Below are 19,065 nucleotides of genomic sequence, written 5' to 3'. Positions count from 1 at the left end.
TGACGAGAACGTCACCGACAGGCTCCTATGGAACATAATATGCCCCTCTGCTAGCCCTTGGTCTTCCCCCGTTGTTTTGGTTCGGAAAAAAGATGGCTCTGTTCAATTTTGTGTCGACTACCGAGCACTTAACAAGATCACACGCAAGGATGTATACCCTATGCCGCGAATAGACGATGCCTTGGATTCCCTGCAAGGTGCCGATTACTTCTCCAGCATCGATCTGCGTTCCAGCTACTGGCAGATACCTATGCATGAGGACGATAAGGAGAAAACAGTGTTTTCAACACCAGATGGGCTCTGCGAGTTTAATGTCATGCCATTCGGCCTCTGCAATGCGCCTGCAACGTTCGAGCGCATGATTTACACCGTTCTTCGTGGCCTGAAGTGGAAGACTTGCCTGTGCTATCTGGACGATATTGTTGTTTTCTCGTCAACCTTCTCTCAGCACCTGCAACGTCTGGATGAAGTTCTCACATGCCTTGCCAACGCTGGACTTCAGCTAAACACCAAGAAATGCCGTTTTGCGAGCAAGACGATCAAGGTACTCGGTCACACTGTGAGCAAAGATGACATTCGTCCTGACCCTGACAAGGTTTCGGCAGTTCGGCACTTCCCTCGTCCCAAAAAGGCCAAAGATTTGCGTAGTTTCCTAGGCCTCGCTTCCTATTTTCGCCGATTCATACGAGGCTTCTCCTCAATAGCGTCACCTATGCACAAATTACTGGGTTCTAATGTTCCCTTTGTGTGGTCTCCCGAATGTGAATCTGCGTTCGCCCATATGAAGCGCACTCTCACTTCTGAACCAGTACTACGCCATTTTGATGAAGCTGCTCCTACCCTCCTGCATACGGATGCTGGTGGTCACGGCATTGGTGGCATTCTCCTACAGCGAGACGACACTTTAGGGGAGAGGGTCGTCGCGTACGCAAGTCGCGTTCTGACAAACGCCGAAATGAATTACACCATCACGGAGCAGGAATGCCTAGCTATCGTTGGGTCTGTAAAGAAGTTTTGACCTTATCTTCACGGCCGCCATTTCACCATCGTTACAGACCATCATGCATTATGCTGGCTTTTGATGCTGAAGAACTGGTCTGGATGGCTTGGTCGGTGGATCCTTCGTCTGCAAGAATACGACTTTACTATCACCTACAAGTGCGGAAAAAAACACCAGGATGCAGACGCACTTTCTCGCTGTCCGCTTCCTACGACACCATGCAATGGACCTCCAACTACCATCCGTGACAAGCTTTCGCACGACCCCTCTTCACATGCTTTCTTGTTGGCCACTGTAGACGAGATGCCTACACACGACAACAGATTCTTCCAATCTCATCAACTTGAGGACTCTTACTGTTGGCGCATCATAGACCACCTTCAAGGAGCTTCGCGCCCGCCTAACATCCGCCTTCGTCGACAGCTGACGCAATTTATGATTGACAACCGCGTCCTGTACCGTCATGTCTATCACCCTGATGGTCAAGGCTGGGTTCCTGTCCTGCCACACTCTCTACGTGCTCATGTCCTGCAGGCTTTTCACGACGACATGACTGCTGGTCACCTTGGTTTCCAGAAAACCTATGACCGCATCAAACGTCGCTTCTACTGGCCTAAATGGTCTGCCAGTGTAGTGAGTTATGTCGCTTCTTGCACCTTACGTCAGCGTCGAAAGCTCTGTACATCAGCTCCAAGCGGACAACTGTAACCTGTTCCTTGTCTGTTGCAACCATTTGAAGTCGTTGGCATTGACCTGTATGGTCCTCTTCCTGTGACTCTCACCAGTAAACGATGGATTCTGACAGCTGTTGATCACTTGACATGCTACGCCGAAACAACTTGTGTGAGTTCTGCCTCAGCCTCTGAAGTTCTGCATTCATACTTCAATCCTCAATACTGCGCCACGGTGCTCCTCGCGTCCTCCTGAGCGACCGTGGAAAAGCATTCCTCTCGCAACTAGTAGACGAAGTACTCGGAGCTTCCAGAACCACCCACAAGACTACCTCCAGTTACCATCCGCAAATTAAAGGCCTCACAGAGCGATTTCATTGCACGCTGTCAGACATGCTAGCCATGTACATTGAACCGGATCACAGAAACTGGGATGCAATTTTGCCATTTGTGACTTTTGCGTATAATACCACCGTTCAATGCACGACCGGTTACTCGCCATTCTACCTTGTCTATGGTCGTTCGCCCTGTTCCTGTCTTGATGTCTCTTTCTTCGTGCCAACTGTCAATCAGTGTCCATCCTCTTGTGAAGAATATGTGTCCCGCATTCTGCGTTGTCACCAGCTCGCAAGTAGCATTACGACGCCTTTCATCGCGTCATGTGTTTCCGCCCTGGCGACGAAGTGCTACTCCGGATGCCAGTTCGTACTCCTGGCTTGTGTGACAAGTTTCAGCTTCGGTTCATTGGCCCCTACAAAGTCTTGGAGCAGACTTCTCCGGTGAACTATCGCGTGGTACCAGTTATTGTTCCAAATGACCGCCGCTGCCGCGCCACTGAGGTTGTCCATGTTTCCCGTACGAAGGCGAGGCGTTCACCGGCCCTTTGAATTGCAGCCAGGATGGCCGCTCTCGCACGAGTGGATATTGGTGTAGCCATTTATAAGCTATTCTTTGTCATCTGTACATGATCATCATCATGTGGGGTTCATATGGGGTTCTTCTTCATCATCGCTTGTGGGGCTGGCTCTCGAGTGTGATCCATGCTGTGGGCATGATTGGTTCGCCGCATCTTCGACTCAGAATAAGCATAGTGACAACTGCTGCCTCACAATATATATATATATATATATATATATATATATATATATATATATAGATATATATTACGTGGAACATGTTGAGATTACTCCCAATGTCCCATCATCTGCCTTGTCGAGAGATTACTCCCATGTTAAGATTATACTCCCAATGTCCCATCATCTGCCTTGTCACCTTGAACAAAGCCTCCTATCTCTGTCGTGGGGGGATGTACAGTGATGCCTGCAGGTACAATGTCGACTTGCATTTCACTTGGGCCCATCTCTGCAATTGTAGATGTGACAGTGCTTTCCAGTACCCCCTCTACCCTTGATCCTTGGAGAAGACTGGTTTAAAGCTGCTCAGGCAGAACTCGTTGGGAAGCCACCAAAACCCACAGAACTTCACCACCCATTCATAAAGACCGTCCTCTTCCCAAGAATGTCTAATGCTGTATTTCTTCACAGCCAGCCCTTGTTGGCTTCAATGCACTTTACCACTGGAGGCCTACAGCTCGAACCCCTTCCAGATAACAACCAACCACCATGGCTGTCCATGGCATGCCGTGAACCAATTCTTGAGAACAACAGTGTCGGTGAGTCCCACCCCTGTTCAGGCAACTCCACAACAGACGAGGGTTCGGAAAGCCCAGTTCTGGCCAATGGGGAGGGCCAAATACCACCAGCAGCAGCAGACAAGAAGAAGCAGATGAAGGCAGGACTGAGCACCCCCGACATAGATGCTAGTACTGTTTCGGAAGGAGACAGCACACCCAAAAGCGATCCTGTCACAAAGAAAAACAAGAACACTGTAGACAAGGTTTCATCAAAAAAGAAGGAAAAGGAAGAGGCCCCAGTGAGAAAGCCTGACAAAACTTTGCCCGTGAAAAAGGAAGCTCCACAGAAGCCTGAAGGCCATGTACGGAGACGGAAAATGGCAGAGGTAAAGGACGTGCTTTTCAAGGCATTTGACCGACTTGAACGAAAGCCAGTAGTGAAGCCTAAAACGGCACCTGAGGAGAAGAAGAAGGCCATGTCTAAGGACAAGTCAGAAGATGACGTGGCTGCCATCAAAGCAGCTGAGACCAAGGTTGTTCCACCACCTGACGAGCCCAAGAAAGAGCAGGCAAAAGAAAAGCATCAGGGAAAAATCAAGAAACGAGACAACAAATCTACTAAGACCAAAGCAGAGCCATAATTGAAGGCTGAAGTCAAGCACCAGTCTGAATAAGGCCAAAGTGCAAGTTGCAAAGGCGAAAGCTCATCAAAAGGCCAAAGCTCAGCCAAAGGACACAGTCGATTCCAAGCCTGAAGGCCAGCATTATGCCGAACCCAAGTCGAAAGTAAAAGCAAAGCCTGGTGTCTGAGCCACAGTCCGAGTTGGAAACCCAAGCTAAGTCTGAAGACCAGTGTGAAGACCACTCTGAAGCTGGAGCTGTTTCTGAAGCCCAAACTTTACCTGAAACCCAACACAAGTCCGAAGCTCATCCTCAGCCTGAAGTGCATCCTGAATTTGATGATCAGCCCGAGTCCAATCTTCAGCCCAAGTCTGAAGAACAGGCCGGGTCTGAAGCCCTTCATGACTCTAAAGCTCTATCAGAGATCAGAGCTGAGCCTGAGCCTGATGCCAAGCCTGAAGCCAAACTTGAAGCCCTGCCAGATCCTAAAGCTCAAAGCCCGAGACCCATGGTGAGGCACAACCTAAGGCCACGACCCACCCCAAGGTTGCGTTGAGAGCCCAGTCAGAGGGCAAATCTGAAGCCAAGCCTAAGGAGAAGCAAAAAATGAAGCGCCTGAGGGAGGAAGATGTCTTTAACCACATAGCAAAGCAATTCAGAAAGGACAGTGAACAAAAAAAGAAGGTGGGTGAAAGTCCCAAAGCAGTGCCTGAAAACAATGCTGAGACAGCATAGGATAAGCACGACACATTGTTGAAATCGGATGAGGCTGCCGAACATTACGACCACTGGTCTCCAAGGAGGGGGTGGGATGTGAGGTGTCAGCCATCCCGTACTGCCCATCTCCTGTGACTCTGGACAGATGGGAGCACCCACAGCTGCTCCGTTTAGCATTTCGTCCTCTACCTACTAGAGGGCGCCTGGTGAGACGCCAGCAGAGACTGTGGAGGACTGGGCGTGTTGCCTGTGGAATGACCGTTCTTTGTGTGTGTGCAAGCGTGGCCCTGTTGCACCGCAGTGTTTTCCATTACTATCGTTAATAAATGTGTAATTACCAAGAGACAGTGCCTGTGTGCCTTCAGTCATTCGCCCTCGAGCCTCACAATATTGTTCTTGATTGCAAGCACCTTGTGCATTTTCTTGTTTACGTGGGATCTAGTTGCCGAAGATGTATCATACGATCGCAGTTTGGCGACGTACTAAACGTCGGTGCCAGAAAATCATGTTTTTCTGGAACGTATGAGCCGGTAAAACATGAGCGTAACTCTATTGGGTCATTTTTTGTGTTCTTATTTGCGAACGTTGGCACAGGGAAAATGTATGTAACAGGAACGTATTGACACGTGTACTTATCTTTATCAGGCAACCACGTTTCGCCGCCTAACAAATGTAATCACACAGCGTGGGACGTGCCTGCATGTATCCGAAGTTTCTGGAAAGTTATCGATGCTTCTATCCGCTGTCTGTTGTCGCCGAACCTCGTGTTATCTGATTTCATCACCTGACGCGAATGGTGTAGAACTTTGTGGAAGGCACGCGGGTCCGAACGATTAGTCTGGAACATTCGACGACTGCTCTATAAAAGCCAACGCGCTTGACCCGCTGATCAGATTTTCAATGATCGCCGACCATGTTCGCCGCTATCGTTGTGCTATAAGTGTAGCCTGTTTTGTGGGCACAGGTTTGCCCAAAAAAAGTTAGTTTTTTCGTTCACAGTATTGCTACTGTGTTATTTAACGTCACCACCACGTGACATCTGGTGGAGGTGCTTTACGTTCATGTACCGGACGCCCCCGACAAGCCGTAATCCAAGCCCGGACCGCAAAGACAACACCAGCGCCGTCCCGGAACATCGAGCAAGCCGCCGGCTACAGGAGCTGCCCCCGGAACACGGAATTCTACCAGAGATGACCAAGAAGATCGCCAGAGAAGTTCGTCCAGAGACGACCAAGAAGACAGCCCCAATGGCAGCCGGAGCAGCCCCAATAGTTCTGCAGCAGCCCAGGGAGCCACCGACGTTCCACGGTTTCACATTTGAGGACCCAGAAAGCTGGCTGGAGACGTATGAGAGGGTCGCTACGTTTAACGGTTGGGACAGCGACGACAAGCTGCGGCATGTCTATTTCACATTGGAAGACGCCGCCAGGACCTGGTTCGAGAATCGAGAAGCCACCTTAACGACGTGGGACCTCTTCCGAAGCGGCTTCTTGCAAACGTTTACAAGCGTCGTGCGAAAAGAGCGAGCCCAAGCACTACTAGAAACCAGAGTGCAGCTGCCAAACGAGACGATCGCGATCTTCACGGAGGAGGTGGCCCGTCTTTTCCGGCACGCCGACCCGGAAATGTCGGAGGAGAAAAAAGTCCGCTTCCTGATGCGGGGTGTCAAGCAAGAACTTTTCGCCGGACTTATTCGTAGCCCACCAAAGACCGTAGCTGAGTTTTCTGCAGAGGCATCGACGATCGAGAAAACTCTGGAGATGCGCATCCGGCAATATAACCACGAGGGGCTCACGCCGCAGTACGCCATCCAAGGATTGGGTTCCGACGACGTGCAAGAGACCATCAGGGCCATTGTGCGCGAAGAACTGCGCAAGGTCCTGCCTTCGTCACAACCTCAAGTGGCCTCGATCGCCGACATCGTGAAAGATGAGGTTCAGCAATTAGAGTTCCTGAGGTGCAACCTCACTTACCGCCGCCACAGCCAGGCGCAATGACCTACGCCGCCATCGCACGCCGTCAAGGCCCCCCTCCGCGACCGTGCCAGGGTCCTGCAACGCCGCAATTCCGTCGTCCGCCGCCGCCAGCACGGCCACCCGTCGCCCAGCGCACCTACGCGAGGAAGACAGACATTTGGCAAGCCCCCGACCACCGCCCGCTCTGCTATCACTGCGGAGAAGCGGGCCATGTGTGTCGCCGACGCCCATACCGCGACATGGGACTGAGAGGGCTCGCCGTCAGCGCGCCGCGTCCACAGCTTGGAGAGCGCCCACGTGACATCGCCGACTACCTCGCCGCTAGTCAATGGAACTCTCGACGACCGTCGCGTTCGCCATCACCAGGCCGCTACCTGTCGCTGCAGCGCCGACCATACACTGGCCCAGCCCGGGGCCGGTCATCGAGCCCATATCCGGAAAACTAAAAGCAGCAACCGGTGGAGGTGCAGTTGCTGTTCGTCGAACTGATGAAGATCCTCCGCCGCCTACGAAGACGACGAAGAAACCATCTCGACAACCTAATGACGACACGCCGCCGTCCCTACGAAGTCAGGAAGCCAAGACAACACCGATGAAAGACGACTTGACGACGCGACGTACCAGCTTCAGTTCAACACGACGCAGCCGTGATCCGACGCCAAGACCCAACTGCAACGCCAGACAAAGAACCACCGACCTCGACGTGCTTCTCGACGGCCACGCAGTCACTGCCTTAGTCGACACAGGGGCCGATTACTCCGTAATGAGTGGACACATCGCCGCCCAGTTGAAGAAGGGAAAGACTGCATAGGAGGGCCCCTAAATTCGGATCGCTGGTGGACACCTCATTGCGCCGACTGGAATCTGCACGGCAAGAATTACCATTCATAACCGGACTTACCCAGCACCTCCACCACATGTCACGTGGTGGTGACGTTGAATAACACAGTAGCAATACTGTGAACGAAAAAACTAACTTTTATTAGGCGAACCTGTGCCCACAAAACAGGCTGCACTTATAGCACAACGATAGCGGCGAACACGGTCGGCGATCGTCGAAAATCTGATCAGCGGGTCAAGCACGTCGGCTTTTATAGAGCAGTCGTCAAATGTTCCAGACTAATCGTTCGGACCCGCGTGCCTTCCACAAAGTTCTACACCATTCGTGTCAGGTGATGAAATCAGATAACATGAGGTTCGGTGACAACAGACAGCGGATAGAAGCATCGATAACTTTCCAGAAACTTCGGATACACGCAGGCGCGTCCCACGCTGTGCGATTACATTTGTTAGGCAGCGAAACGTGGTTGCCTGATAAAGATAAGTACACGTGTCAATACGTTCCTGATATACATACATTTTCCGTGTGCCAATGTTTGCAAATAAGAACACAAAAAATGACCCGATAGAGTTATGCTCATGTTTTACCGGTTCATACTTTCCAGAATATCAATGGGTTTCTTCTGCATATAGTGTAGTCTACTCTTATTAAAACAAACACCAAATTTGTATGTCAGCATTGGTTACAGCTCAGTTTTTCTATATGAACGTCCGGAAAATAATTTTTTTATCCATGGAACTTCTGTTGAATAGGATCAACTGCTTCTTTTCTCTGAAACTAATTGATGGGGACGTTCTGTTGCTCTGAATACCAATGAGGTTCTCAGTTTAATAGCAGACTTACGCTTTGTGGCAATCTTTTATTTCATAGAAAGTATTGCTGTCACACCCGCCATTTAAAACGAAAGGTAGTCTTGTGACATGTACAAAAGGGGACCAATGTGCTTGTATGAACGGCATAGGAAACGAGAGACCATCATGCAGTACTGTGTGTCGCAAAGATGACGTCCGTGAACAACATTGTTGTCATCCAGTGCACTAGTTTTTGTTTGTTGTCTGTTTGTTAGCTTTCCAAGTGTCGTGCGGCTGCTGCAAGTAGATTTTCATCAATTCAATTCAGCACCAAACCATAACTTTAGTAGCTGACGCCCACGAAGCCTCGCAGATTAGGCCTAATGGCCTAGGCAGTGTAGCCGTGACAAAAATCTTTGCTGGCCGTCGTGGAACGCTTGCCGCTAATGTGTTCACATGGGTGGCTTATCAGTAATCAGTCCAGAGATCACACGTCCCAAATACGTTGATGGCTGTTGAAGCAGTGTGAAGCTCGTCAATGCATATCCAACATGATCTGCATGCCTGTCGCATGCATTTGCACTTTTAGAAATATACGCAGTTTTTGTTGCCATTCCTTGTCTCTCCGGCATCGCATTATCCTTTTGATTGGTCTTGTCAACCTGGATGAACCTTGTGCCGACATAAGCAGACCTTGCTGATGTGGCACCGCTGTGTGGGTGATCCCCACATCGAGCTGATGCTCTCGCAGTGACAAAGTCTGCCACTGCATCAGCCGGGGTGGCCCATTCGCTGTGTGCTCAGTGTTTCTTTTGCACTGAAAACGAAGTGAAACGCTCACTTGGGTGGCATCGAGCACAAGGGGTTCCACACGGCACATGCAACATGTGGCATTGTGTGGGTCGCTACCCCAAATTATCGAAAATTTAAAAAATCAAATAGTAGATGTTCGATTCACAAATCAAATTATTTGAATGTTTGCTGTTCTGTTCATTAGTGTATCACATTTGTCCACTTCAGGTGCTTTAACAGCTGCATTTTACACAAGTGAGATTTTGGTGCACATACGCATTTCTAGACTTATCAATGTACAAGGTTTGGTGATATTCGAGTGCTTGCACACCCGTAGCGATAACCGAATCGGGCCACTCTTCCCAACTGCAGGTGGTGTAAAATGTATGAAATGAGTGTTGCATTTAGCTCTGGCCAATAAAAAAACGACAACGCACATTTCGTGCTGCTTGGGCCCCACCAGCTTGATGTGCGTCGGAGTCTCATGCTACAACAATTCCCGTCAAGTGAGCACATCAAAAGTTGCTGCCAAAATGCCTTGCCCGATAAAGCTGCTAAGCCAAGCCGAATGTGCGGAGCAGCTGTAAGCTTGCCAAAGCCGCAAAAACGACGGCATGTGCCTCGGGCCGCTCGTGCCCCGCCAGCTCGGTGCGTGTTGCCATCTTGGGCCAACACGATTTGCGCAGCACTTCGGATTACCTAGATCTCATCTACATTTGAGTCTGCCAAATTTTCTAGTGACTTCTGGTAGTACGTTTATTCAGTTAGTTTGGTTTTTCTCGCATTCTTTTGGTAAAACATAGAAACCAGGTTGTACTGTACGTTATTCGGAAAATTACCCTTGCAAAAATCTGTTTAGCTTTCGCAGTTTTGACATTACTTTGATAGAGTAGTTGCTTGATGGCAGCTTTTACTCTGATGCAGGTGGCTGTGAGCCGGCCGTTCTGCCAAGCCTTCAAAAGATGCAGCCGGTGAGTGCACAAGGAGAAAGCACACATTACTTGACTCTGCTCACCTCAATGTGTATGCAGAAGTGGCATCCCCGATCGTCATCTGTCTTGCTTGCATTTCATTTCTTGAAAACTTGTCACAAATCCCATGTCACACTGATAATGCACTTGAGCGTATGGCCTTGCACAGAAAGGAAAGGCACGCAACAGCTGTTGTACAAGTAAGCAAAAAAGAAAATGAACTTGGCACTCCTGTACAGGTGTTACAGTTATACCTCGATGTAAGAATCTTTAACAAAATTGTTGATGTAAAGCATCATTCTACCTAATGTTCGTATATAGGTAAACCTCGATATAACGAACTTCAGCATAACGAAATTTGCGATATAATGAATTATTTAACCTTTCATAACGTCTTGTCCACAGAACACCATGTACTTAGAACCTCAGTATAACGAAGTGTTTGTATAACGAAGTGTATAACGAAGTATAACGCGAGTTCAATGTAACGAAATTTCACTTCCGCAGCAAAGGAATGCAGAGACAATAAATGGAAACTTTTGTGGGCACAGATGGTCAAATGATTGAATTACAAGCAGGTGCTTGCAAACGCACCTCTCAAATCACACACAGCACAACAAAAGCGATGCCGGAAGGGAAGCCGCATCATGTTCCATATAAAGTCCACGTGCGATAAGATCCTATTGCGTCCCACGCACTTTGTGCTTTAGTTGCGAGTGAAAGTGTCTGAGGGTGAGAAAGAAAGATGGTGACTTCACGAACGAGTGCTGCCTCCCCTTGCGAGCAAAGGGAAAGATGGGGAGGGGAGCTCCGTCGTGGTAATGTGATCAAGTGCACGCGAGGGGTAGGGGGGTAAGCTAGTGCGGGTCTCGGCGGTGGTTGCACATGATTGCAAGTGCGGCTGAGTGCACACGCAGCCGCGCACTCTGCTTTAGAGCTAATCTGCGGGTTGTGCAGTGAGTGGCTGTGTCGAGACGCATGGCACCATGTAGGCTGTCTTCCCACACGTTTAGTATCGAAAGTTTTGTAAGCTCGAATTTGGTGACCCGTTGGAGCGTGAGGCAGACCAAGCATTTGCTTCCCATTACTGGCAGTTTTCGTTATAGGGTCGTTCCAGTGCGGGCGACATTATCAGCCATGGGGGTGGAGTGGATGCGAAAGCGTGGCGGGCTTCAGTTAATTCGTACCGCCTGTGTGAAGGTATCGTTGACAATGCACGAAACCATCTCATTCGTTGCCAACTCCCAAATTCATCAATACGAATTGTTTTCTCGTTCAAGTTTGCTTTTTTTTTTCTATTGCACTATCATTAGGAAAATTCTACAGCCCCTTTCAGTGCAAGAAAAATCGATCGGCGTCTGTATTCATTTGCATAAAAGGTTGAATTTCAATTCAATGAAATTTTAATATAACAAAGCAAATTGCTGATTTTACCTATTTTGCTTATCAAGGTTTAACTGTAATTCCAAGTATATTTAGCCTCATTACGGTCGAATGTTGCTGATGCAATCACAGTCGATGCAAAATTCAGAGTGATTAGAATTTAGAAAAAGCTTTTTTTTTTGGAATGACTACTGTGGGCCAAGAATTTCCTAGTTTTCAAAAGACTCCTCAGAGCAAGGAAGGTACAGCGCAGTACACGGTCACCGAGTCGGTCTCCATGAACCTGCCAAAGACACTTGAAAAGCACTTGCAACGGTCGACAGTGTACACGAAGAAAGGAGATGCAAGTTTGTGCGTATTCCAGAAATGCCTACTTGTTTAGAGAAAATAGGTGCAGAAAGCCATTAAAAGGATGCTAAAGGGAAAAAATGATTTCTTCAGTAAACTACTCTTTTACAATGTCAAACATGTGCCTCTTGGTGAGCGCAATAACTACGGACACCTCTTTCCCAAAAGCACCGGCTCGCTCTGGCGTTGTGGGCCTTGTTGATACGCAAGTGCCACACTGTGCTTGCCCACCGGTTGAACATGGCGAGCATGGGGAACTTTTGCTGACTGAGCCAATGCGGCCGAAATATAAAAAAAGCACTTTGAAATCTGTGACATCACAGTGACGTACCGGTATTGAGAATTCAGCGCGAAATTGAGAAACCAAAACTTTGACCTTCATTTTCTCTCCTAGTAATGCTTTAGTGTTTTGCTTTGGTGTTCCCCTTTAAAGACTTGGTGACTCTACTCACCGTTAATCATCACAATTTTTATACGTTTGTAGTGGTTTCAGTAATTGTGTTTTTTTATGGATCGTGGGAATTGTAAGATTATAGCAATATTTTTCCAAGTGCCATAAAAATTGTATAATTGAAATGGTGTTGCCGTGCAACCAAGTGTGTTCATCCACAGTTTCAGTGTAAAACAAATTCATTGCTGCTGTGAAGGAAAAGTGAAGCTTGTAAACTGTAGTGCAGCAAGCCAGTGGTGAAATGGCTGAATTACATGCAGTTGCTTGCAAACACATAGCAATGGTGTGGATGTGGGGATATAAAGTTCGCTGCACAAACGTGTACAGTTGCTTATGAAATGCACCGCCACAGTGTATGAGCTCCGTACGCATATCAGAAAGATCGGCACACAAAAGGTGCGGGGCACCGAGATTTAAATTATGCCCAGGCTTAGTCAATAAGCAAGTGGAGACAAGGAAAACAAAGCTGTACTGCTTCCGATGCCGCGCACAGTGGAAAGGATACCGCATCGCATGTGTAACGATGGCTGGCACTGACTTCTACATGCAGAGCAAGTTCCGCAGTGACGGGGACGTGCGATTGCTCCGGTTGGGTGAGGATTTGCCGCCCTGGCGCTCGGCCAACACCCAGAGCCTGGGTGCACTGTTTGTGGGCTTCGTCGACTACTTTGCCAACCGGTTTGGCTTCTCGCGCAGCTGTGCCTCGGTGCGACTGGGCGCACCCATCAGCCGCACGGAGGTGGTCGGTGCATCGGGCACGGCGCGCTCCCAGTGGAAGTACGTCTGCGTTGAAGGTACAAGTACTTCTTGCTCAAGGGGTTGGCGCCATCCATAGGACTTACTTTGAAAATATATTTCTTGTTTAAGGCTCACTCCGACTCAGACTCGCCAAAATTCTTCTAAGCCAGGATAACTTGGATTTACTTGCCAGAACCAGACTAGGGCAGGCCCACTTACACTACAGACTTTCACTCACTCAGACTTTCTCGTGAATTGAACATATAAAATATTACATGACCTTCATACAAGGCTAATATGTTGCACGTGCAAAGGAAAAAAAAATTATTTGACATTACAAGTGCCAAATAATAAAGAAAAGTTATGTAGAGGAGTCTTAACGAGCACATCAGAATTCTTTATTTCCTGTGAATCACATTATCTAGCAACAAACAAATCACAATGCCCTGTGGTCATGGCACTGCTAAAACTACTTAGCTTAAGGACAAAATTTCCAACAAGGATATTTAGAGAAATTTCAATACTGGTTTGTGTGTGGTGCATGCATGTGTTTTTGGCAGCTCAGGATAAAACTCGGTCCTTTCTGACACCATGCAGTGTGAATGCCGGCCTTGTAAATAAATGAGGATGCTGCTAAAATTTTGCACAATAAGAGGCTCAACTTACATAACGGCACTTTTCAATTATGATCACGAGAGTGCCACAGAAGGTCCAGCTTGATTTTTTGCTTTCTCAATTGTCGAACGTTACTCTAGGCACTGAGAATTTTTGGAGTCCCAGTTGGTCCACAGAATCAACAGTAATTGTGTCATGGACACAATTGCTGTTGGCTGTTAATTAATATTATTAATATTGGCTATTAATCGTGCTGAGTGCGAGCACCAAGAATAGAGGACAGAAAAGGATTAGAAGTGATCATCACATGACCATCTTCAAGCCTAGTCATTAAATGTACTGTATGAAGGAAAACCCTATGAGAATTAGACCCTCACCATGTGATGTGCAAGTGGTAATTTTTAGCTGCTGAGCGCACGGAAAGTGCGTAGGAGTAAGCAGGCTGTAGAGTGCGTGGTGAGAGCACAGGGTCGGTGGTGACCAAGGCACCACTAAAAGCTACTGTGTACTAAGAAAAGTTTTGAAAAAGTCGAAACCATAAAGGTTCTACTCCCAAAAAGTAAATGTACAGATAGGGCCCGGAGAGAAGGTAGGGTGATTTCAGAGGAGGTCGACTTGCAGTGGCTAGCAGCTTGGCGTCATCCCCTTCCTACTTATTGGCGGCGAGGAGTTACGGAGTCGCCATCTATCGGAAGCGCCTCGCTGGCGTAGTATGAGGGATCACGTGGCGCGCTCCTCATAGGTTTTGCTGTCAGCGCTCACTGAAAACACCATGCGCGAGCTCTCCCGGACACTTCTGTAAGTACTTTCGAAACGAGAGAAGTTTTTAACTGTCTAAATAATAATCTTGGGCAAACTGAAATCACAAACTCGTTTACAGACGCTATCTCTTTACCGAATACGTACTAGTGAACGCCACTGCGCGCTGTCACCGCGATGGAGACTTCCGAACCGTCTTTCTTGCGTGAAAGGTGGGTAAACGCTGAGAGCAAACTATGTGAAATATGTTCTTATAGTGTTTGAATAACTAAATGTAGTGTAATAGAATGAAGCCTCAACGCAGCAGTCGCGCAGATTCGCAGCGACCGACTGCGCGTCTGCATGCTTGTCCGCGCACTGTTTCGCTTTCGCCGCGTGCGCGCTTTCGCACCGTGCCATGAGCTTTTGGCCACAGAATATGAGCATTTGACAGTATACAAGCAACCATTGTTGCGTGGGCGCTATCAGAGTCGCTCAAAAATAATTTCATTGTAGAGACTTCAACGTGATGTGCCGTCGTGGTGATTCAATCTTCTTTTTCTTCTAAATTCTTGGACGTTTCAATATTATTTCTCGAGTTGCGTCGCACTGTATGTTTATTGGTGTTTTCAGCGTGCGATTTTCCACTGCTTCTTTTTTGTTTTCCAGTGCACAGAATTCATAACACAAACATGACCATATGCCATGCTTTTTTTAATGTGCTTCTTACCACTCCCTTTCCACTCCACTGAACTTGATAGTATCTATAGCATCGACAAGTTCATAGACCAAACCGTCATGACATTAGTCGGGCAGCGGATTCGCGCGAGCGTCTCAGTGCGCGTTTTCTGAACATCGCAGACCCGGCGCCGTAGCAGAAATCTTCCTCGCGTCTGTGCTTGCTGCATACCCGAGTTGTAGCCGATGACTGTTTGCCGGTTTTATGTTTCGCGAGCCAAGCTTCACACAGCTCCTTGTCCTGCGGCTACGTGTGAATAAGGCTGACACCGGGCTCCGTTGCGTACGTCCGGCACTGCGGCACCAAGCAGCATGCCTACCATGCTGCGCGCCTTCAAAGGCAGCCACTACCTATTGTAGTGCTTCCCAGCGTTGTAAAGGAGACACTCGAAGCGGGAAAATCTCGCCACTAAATGAGGACCGCAGCGTACAAGGGAATTTAAACTCGTTTTCAGCTCGCTTCGGCACTCCCGAAGCAGCCGACGCTTCCGCTATGCCCACGTGATCCCTCTTAGCACGTCACGCCGACGGTGGCGCCAGCTTTTCCAGTGGTGGAGCTCGAGGCCAATAATGCAAGGCATTCTTTGCGATCTTCAAGTGTTCTGAGTGTACCTACCGATTTATCAAGCCTCCTACATTGTGATGCTGTCGTGGTCATTTCTTTGGCTCAGTATATATCAAAAGAGGCATAAGGGCGCATGATATGCACACATAACATGAATGACATGTCATGACATACCATATTTACTCAATCCTACCGCACCTTCGACTGTAATGCGCACCCGTTTTTCGTGACCAAAAAAAAAGAAAAAAAAATGCCCTCTATTGTAACGCGTACCCGTCTGCCGTGACTTAAAGAAAGAAAAGTCCTTTACAGTAAAACGCAGCTCATTCTTTCATACAGAAATACAACTTTCTCTCACTTGGAAAAAACATATTTGCTCTCAAGGCACTGAAGTTGCAATATATAGAAAAAGTCGCAGTTTCGTGCAAAAGGCGAAGCATCGATTACACGAACAAGTTAGTAGACAGCTATACGAAAATTAAGGATAGTAGTTTTATCGGCCGTTTAAACTTTTAAACATTCGCTTACGAACTAAATTAGCAAGCACGGTGTCATGCGCCCACAAGCATGAACACGTCTCACTCAGTGTCTGCGGAAACTCTTTAAACGCTGGAGTGGGGAAGTGCGGTAGCAGGAGGGATGCTAATTTATCTTTGTGCAGCCTCTCGCTGCAACGCAAACTAAACGACGAGAACAGCGTGGTGCGCCTGGATGCGCAGACTATTGTCTCCACCGCAGATTGCTTCCAAGATAGGGGCCGCACAGCTGTGCTGTGCATAGCAGCCGCCGGTGTAGAACGCCTCTCCTCTTTGCGCCAGTCTCGCAAGCAAGTTTAAGGAACTCTGAATGCCCGTGATGCGGCCCCATTTCCATCCGTCTCCGCACACGTGATCACTTTCCTTTTAATTGCGGTATCGTGATGAACTCGGTATGTCTTTGTAGTTGGCACTTCCATGCTCGTAGAGCAAATGCAGAAAACGGGAAGATGGACAGTGCACTAACCTAGGCCAAAGGAAGCATTTCCTAAGCACAGGTACTGCAGCAGATGGAGAAAGTTACGGCAGCTTGGCTCGAAGCGCATGCGAGGCGGCCATATTGAAATGCCAATGGCAATATGGTAATGCAAATTTAGAGTCGTACCCGATTCAAACGCACATGCAATTTTTGGATTGTTTTATCGGAAAAAAGTCCGCATTAGATTCGAGTAAATACGGTATTTGTTACGGCATATACCCTATGTCATGACATAAATGATATGAATGACATGGTGCAATCATGGTCGTTCCCTTAACTTAGTGTATATTGGGATATGAATGGCATGCATGCATGACCTGACTTGGATAACATGACGTAAATGTCATGAGATGAAAAGTGTGCATGTCATGACATGAATGACATATTTCTTGACATGTCATGTGTGTCATGACATGAATGACAGGACCCCTGCAGGGGCGTTTGCGTTAGCAGGCATTTAGTGTGTTGCGTCACCACGTTCCTGAGCACACGAGGGTTGGCCCTTCCCGCGTTTAACCGTGCCTGGCTTCGCCGTGTCCAGGGAAAAGGGGATCATGCGGGTTGAGCCAATGCTGAGCGTTTCGACCTTTAAGGCCCCTTGCAAAGGCAACACACCTCTTTGGCCTTGTCTTCACATAGTGGCACCCCCGGACTGACCCATCCGGGGGAAATCGGTAGTTGCCTTTTCTTGTTATCTTCTCCAATTCGTCTTTCTCTCTTACTTTCCTGTCTCCTACTCACTTCTGTATTACTTCCGATCTTCCAGGCAGCAAGGGTTAACCTTGTGTGAGTAGCCAACCTAGGTTATGTCATATTCTGTTAACATACAGCTGGCATTTACAGGACCTGTTTTTACAGGCCCTGCAGCGTCCCCTTGTAGGGCTGTCTCCATGGTGGCTGGCTGGCATTGTGCCGAAAACTTGTGTTTACCTACGGCTATTTCCTTCTCCCAACTACCTGTTCGCCCTCAGAAAAGAGGCACACCGATGAGGTGTTCTAGTTTTTTGGGTGACAAAAAGAAAAGTTCCAGAGATACCACATGAAAAGCTCGTTAATTCAACACCCATTAATCTGGAAATTCAGATAATTCGGACAGCTCTATTGGTGCCACCCAAAGTGCATGTTAGTCTGTGAGACCAAACCTTCGTTAATTCATCAGAATTTGGCCCCGCACCGCTTATAAGACCCCTATAGGCACCCCTAATATAAGATTTGTGACAAACCACATGTCATCGACTGGCTCAACCACACAACTAGTATGGTCACAACATTCCAGAAACTGTTTCTTGATGACTTGAAGCGAAGTATGCCTCAGTTGAAACAGTGACTACTTTTCGGACAGATCAGTTTCACATTACAAAGAAGAGAACAATTTTGTGAGCCTTTGCTATTGCATCAATGATTACTGGCTTACGGTGACCAGGAACTTGCAAATATTTCAAAGGCAATGCAGTAGCAACCACATCTTTCTGCAAGAACGTCAGTTAGAGAAAGTGTGCACACAGCATGTGTTCAGGGCAGTGCACCATGGCAGGCAGTGTGTACGACGAACAGTGGAACAGGTGCTGGTGAAGAGACTGGTCGATAATCTAAGAGAAAAATGCAAATTTGCTGCATGTTGTCGACAGCATTTTGCTTTCAAGCTTGCATCACTGGTTTCTCTTCTACTAACTGGGTGGTGGTGATTTTTTTCTTTCTAGAGAAATCACAGAAACGAGTAGCACTGTGGAAAATATACGCAGTCCTGTACAATGAAAAACATTGTTGTATTTGCAGAACCCTTTGACCGGTCCAACACAGCTCGGGCAGTGTACAACTGGGACACTTACCAGCAGATTGTACGTGCCTTCCACAGTACCCTGCAGGACTTGCAGAGCAGCCACAGCCCTGAGTGCCTCCTGCTGCCTCGAGTGACCACTGCTGTACACCATGTGCCATAATTTCTAAAGACACAAAAGAAAAATGCTTCATCTGTTTTCCTTTTGTAGCATTCTGTTTTAATGAAAAAATGTTTAAATTACAGCCCCATACATACATGTTATTTTCAATTTTGGTTTTAACGTGTGCCAATGTAAAGTTTGCAGAATGTTTAGAAAAAATTTACTTTCGCCGTATACGGCTTTTAGAGCTAGAAATCCGCACACCACGTAGCGGGGGCCACCACAAACATGCTGCCATTGAACACCTTCTGATGATCTCGAGGATAAGAAGGGTGGCAATGTCTCTTCGAAAGTTGATTTCACTGTTCGGCAACTGATGCTTATGACTCTTGAAAGTCGAAAAAAAAATGAAGAGGTGCACCAGTGAGTTTAGTACCACTCAGTTCACTATCAAACAGACGCAATTCAATGAGTAGATGGATTTGATGGAATCCTCTTCACAGCACTTTGCTTGAACCCATGAAAAACTCATTACATTGGAATTGCAGGTTGATGCTTACAGGTCTAAGGGTTGCTTCAATA

The 19,065-nt window shown here is 47.7% G+C and overlaps 1 protein-coding gene across 2 annotated transcripts in view; it reads left to right on the top strand.

The window, feature by feature from the left end:
• LOC135897940 (poly(A) RNA polymerase GLD2-like) overlaps nt 1-18,582 on the top strand; it is a 114,409-nt gene extending 95,827 nt beyond the window's left edge. For both annotated transcript variants that reach the window (XM_065426648.1, XM_070533513.1), the window contains 3 exons: nt 9,967-10,013; nt 12,746-12,989; nt 18,380-18,582. In XM_065426648.1, coding sequence (XP_065282720.1) covers nt 9,967-10,013; nt 12,746-12,989; nt 18,380-18,543 — 455 coding nt within the window. In that variant the 3' untranslated portion in view covers nt 18,544-18,582. The remainder of the gene's footprint in view (nt 1-9,966; nt 10,014-12,745; nt 12,990-18,379) is intronic.
• The last annotated feature ends 483 nt before the right edge of the window (nt 18,583-19,065 follow it).

This window comes from Dermacentor albipictus, chromosome 2 (genome assembly GCF_038994185.2).
Source record: "Dermacentor albipictus isolate Rhodes 1998 colony chromosome 2, USDA_Dalb.pri_finalv2, whole genome shotgun sequence".
In the NCBI taxonomy this organism is placed as follows: Eukaryota; Metazoa; Arthropoda; class Arachnida; order Ixodida; family Ixodidae; genus Dermacentor; species Dermacentor albipictus.
This window is presented reverse-complemented; position numbering and strand designations above follow the sequence as displayed.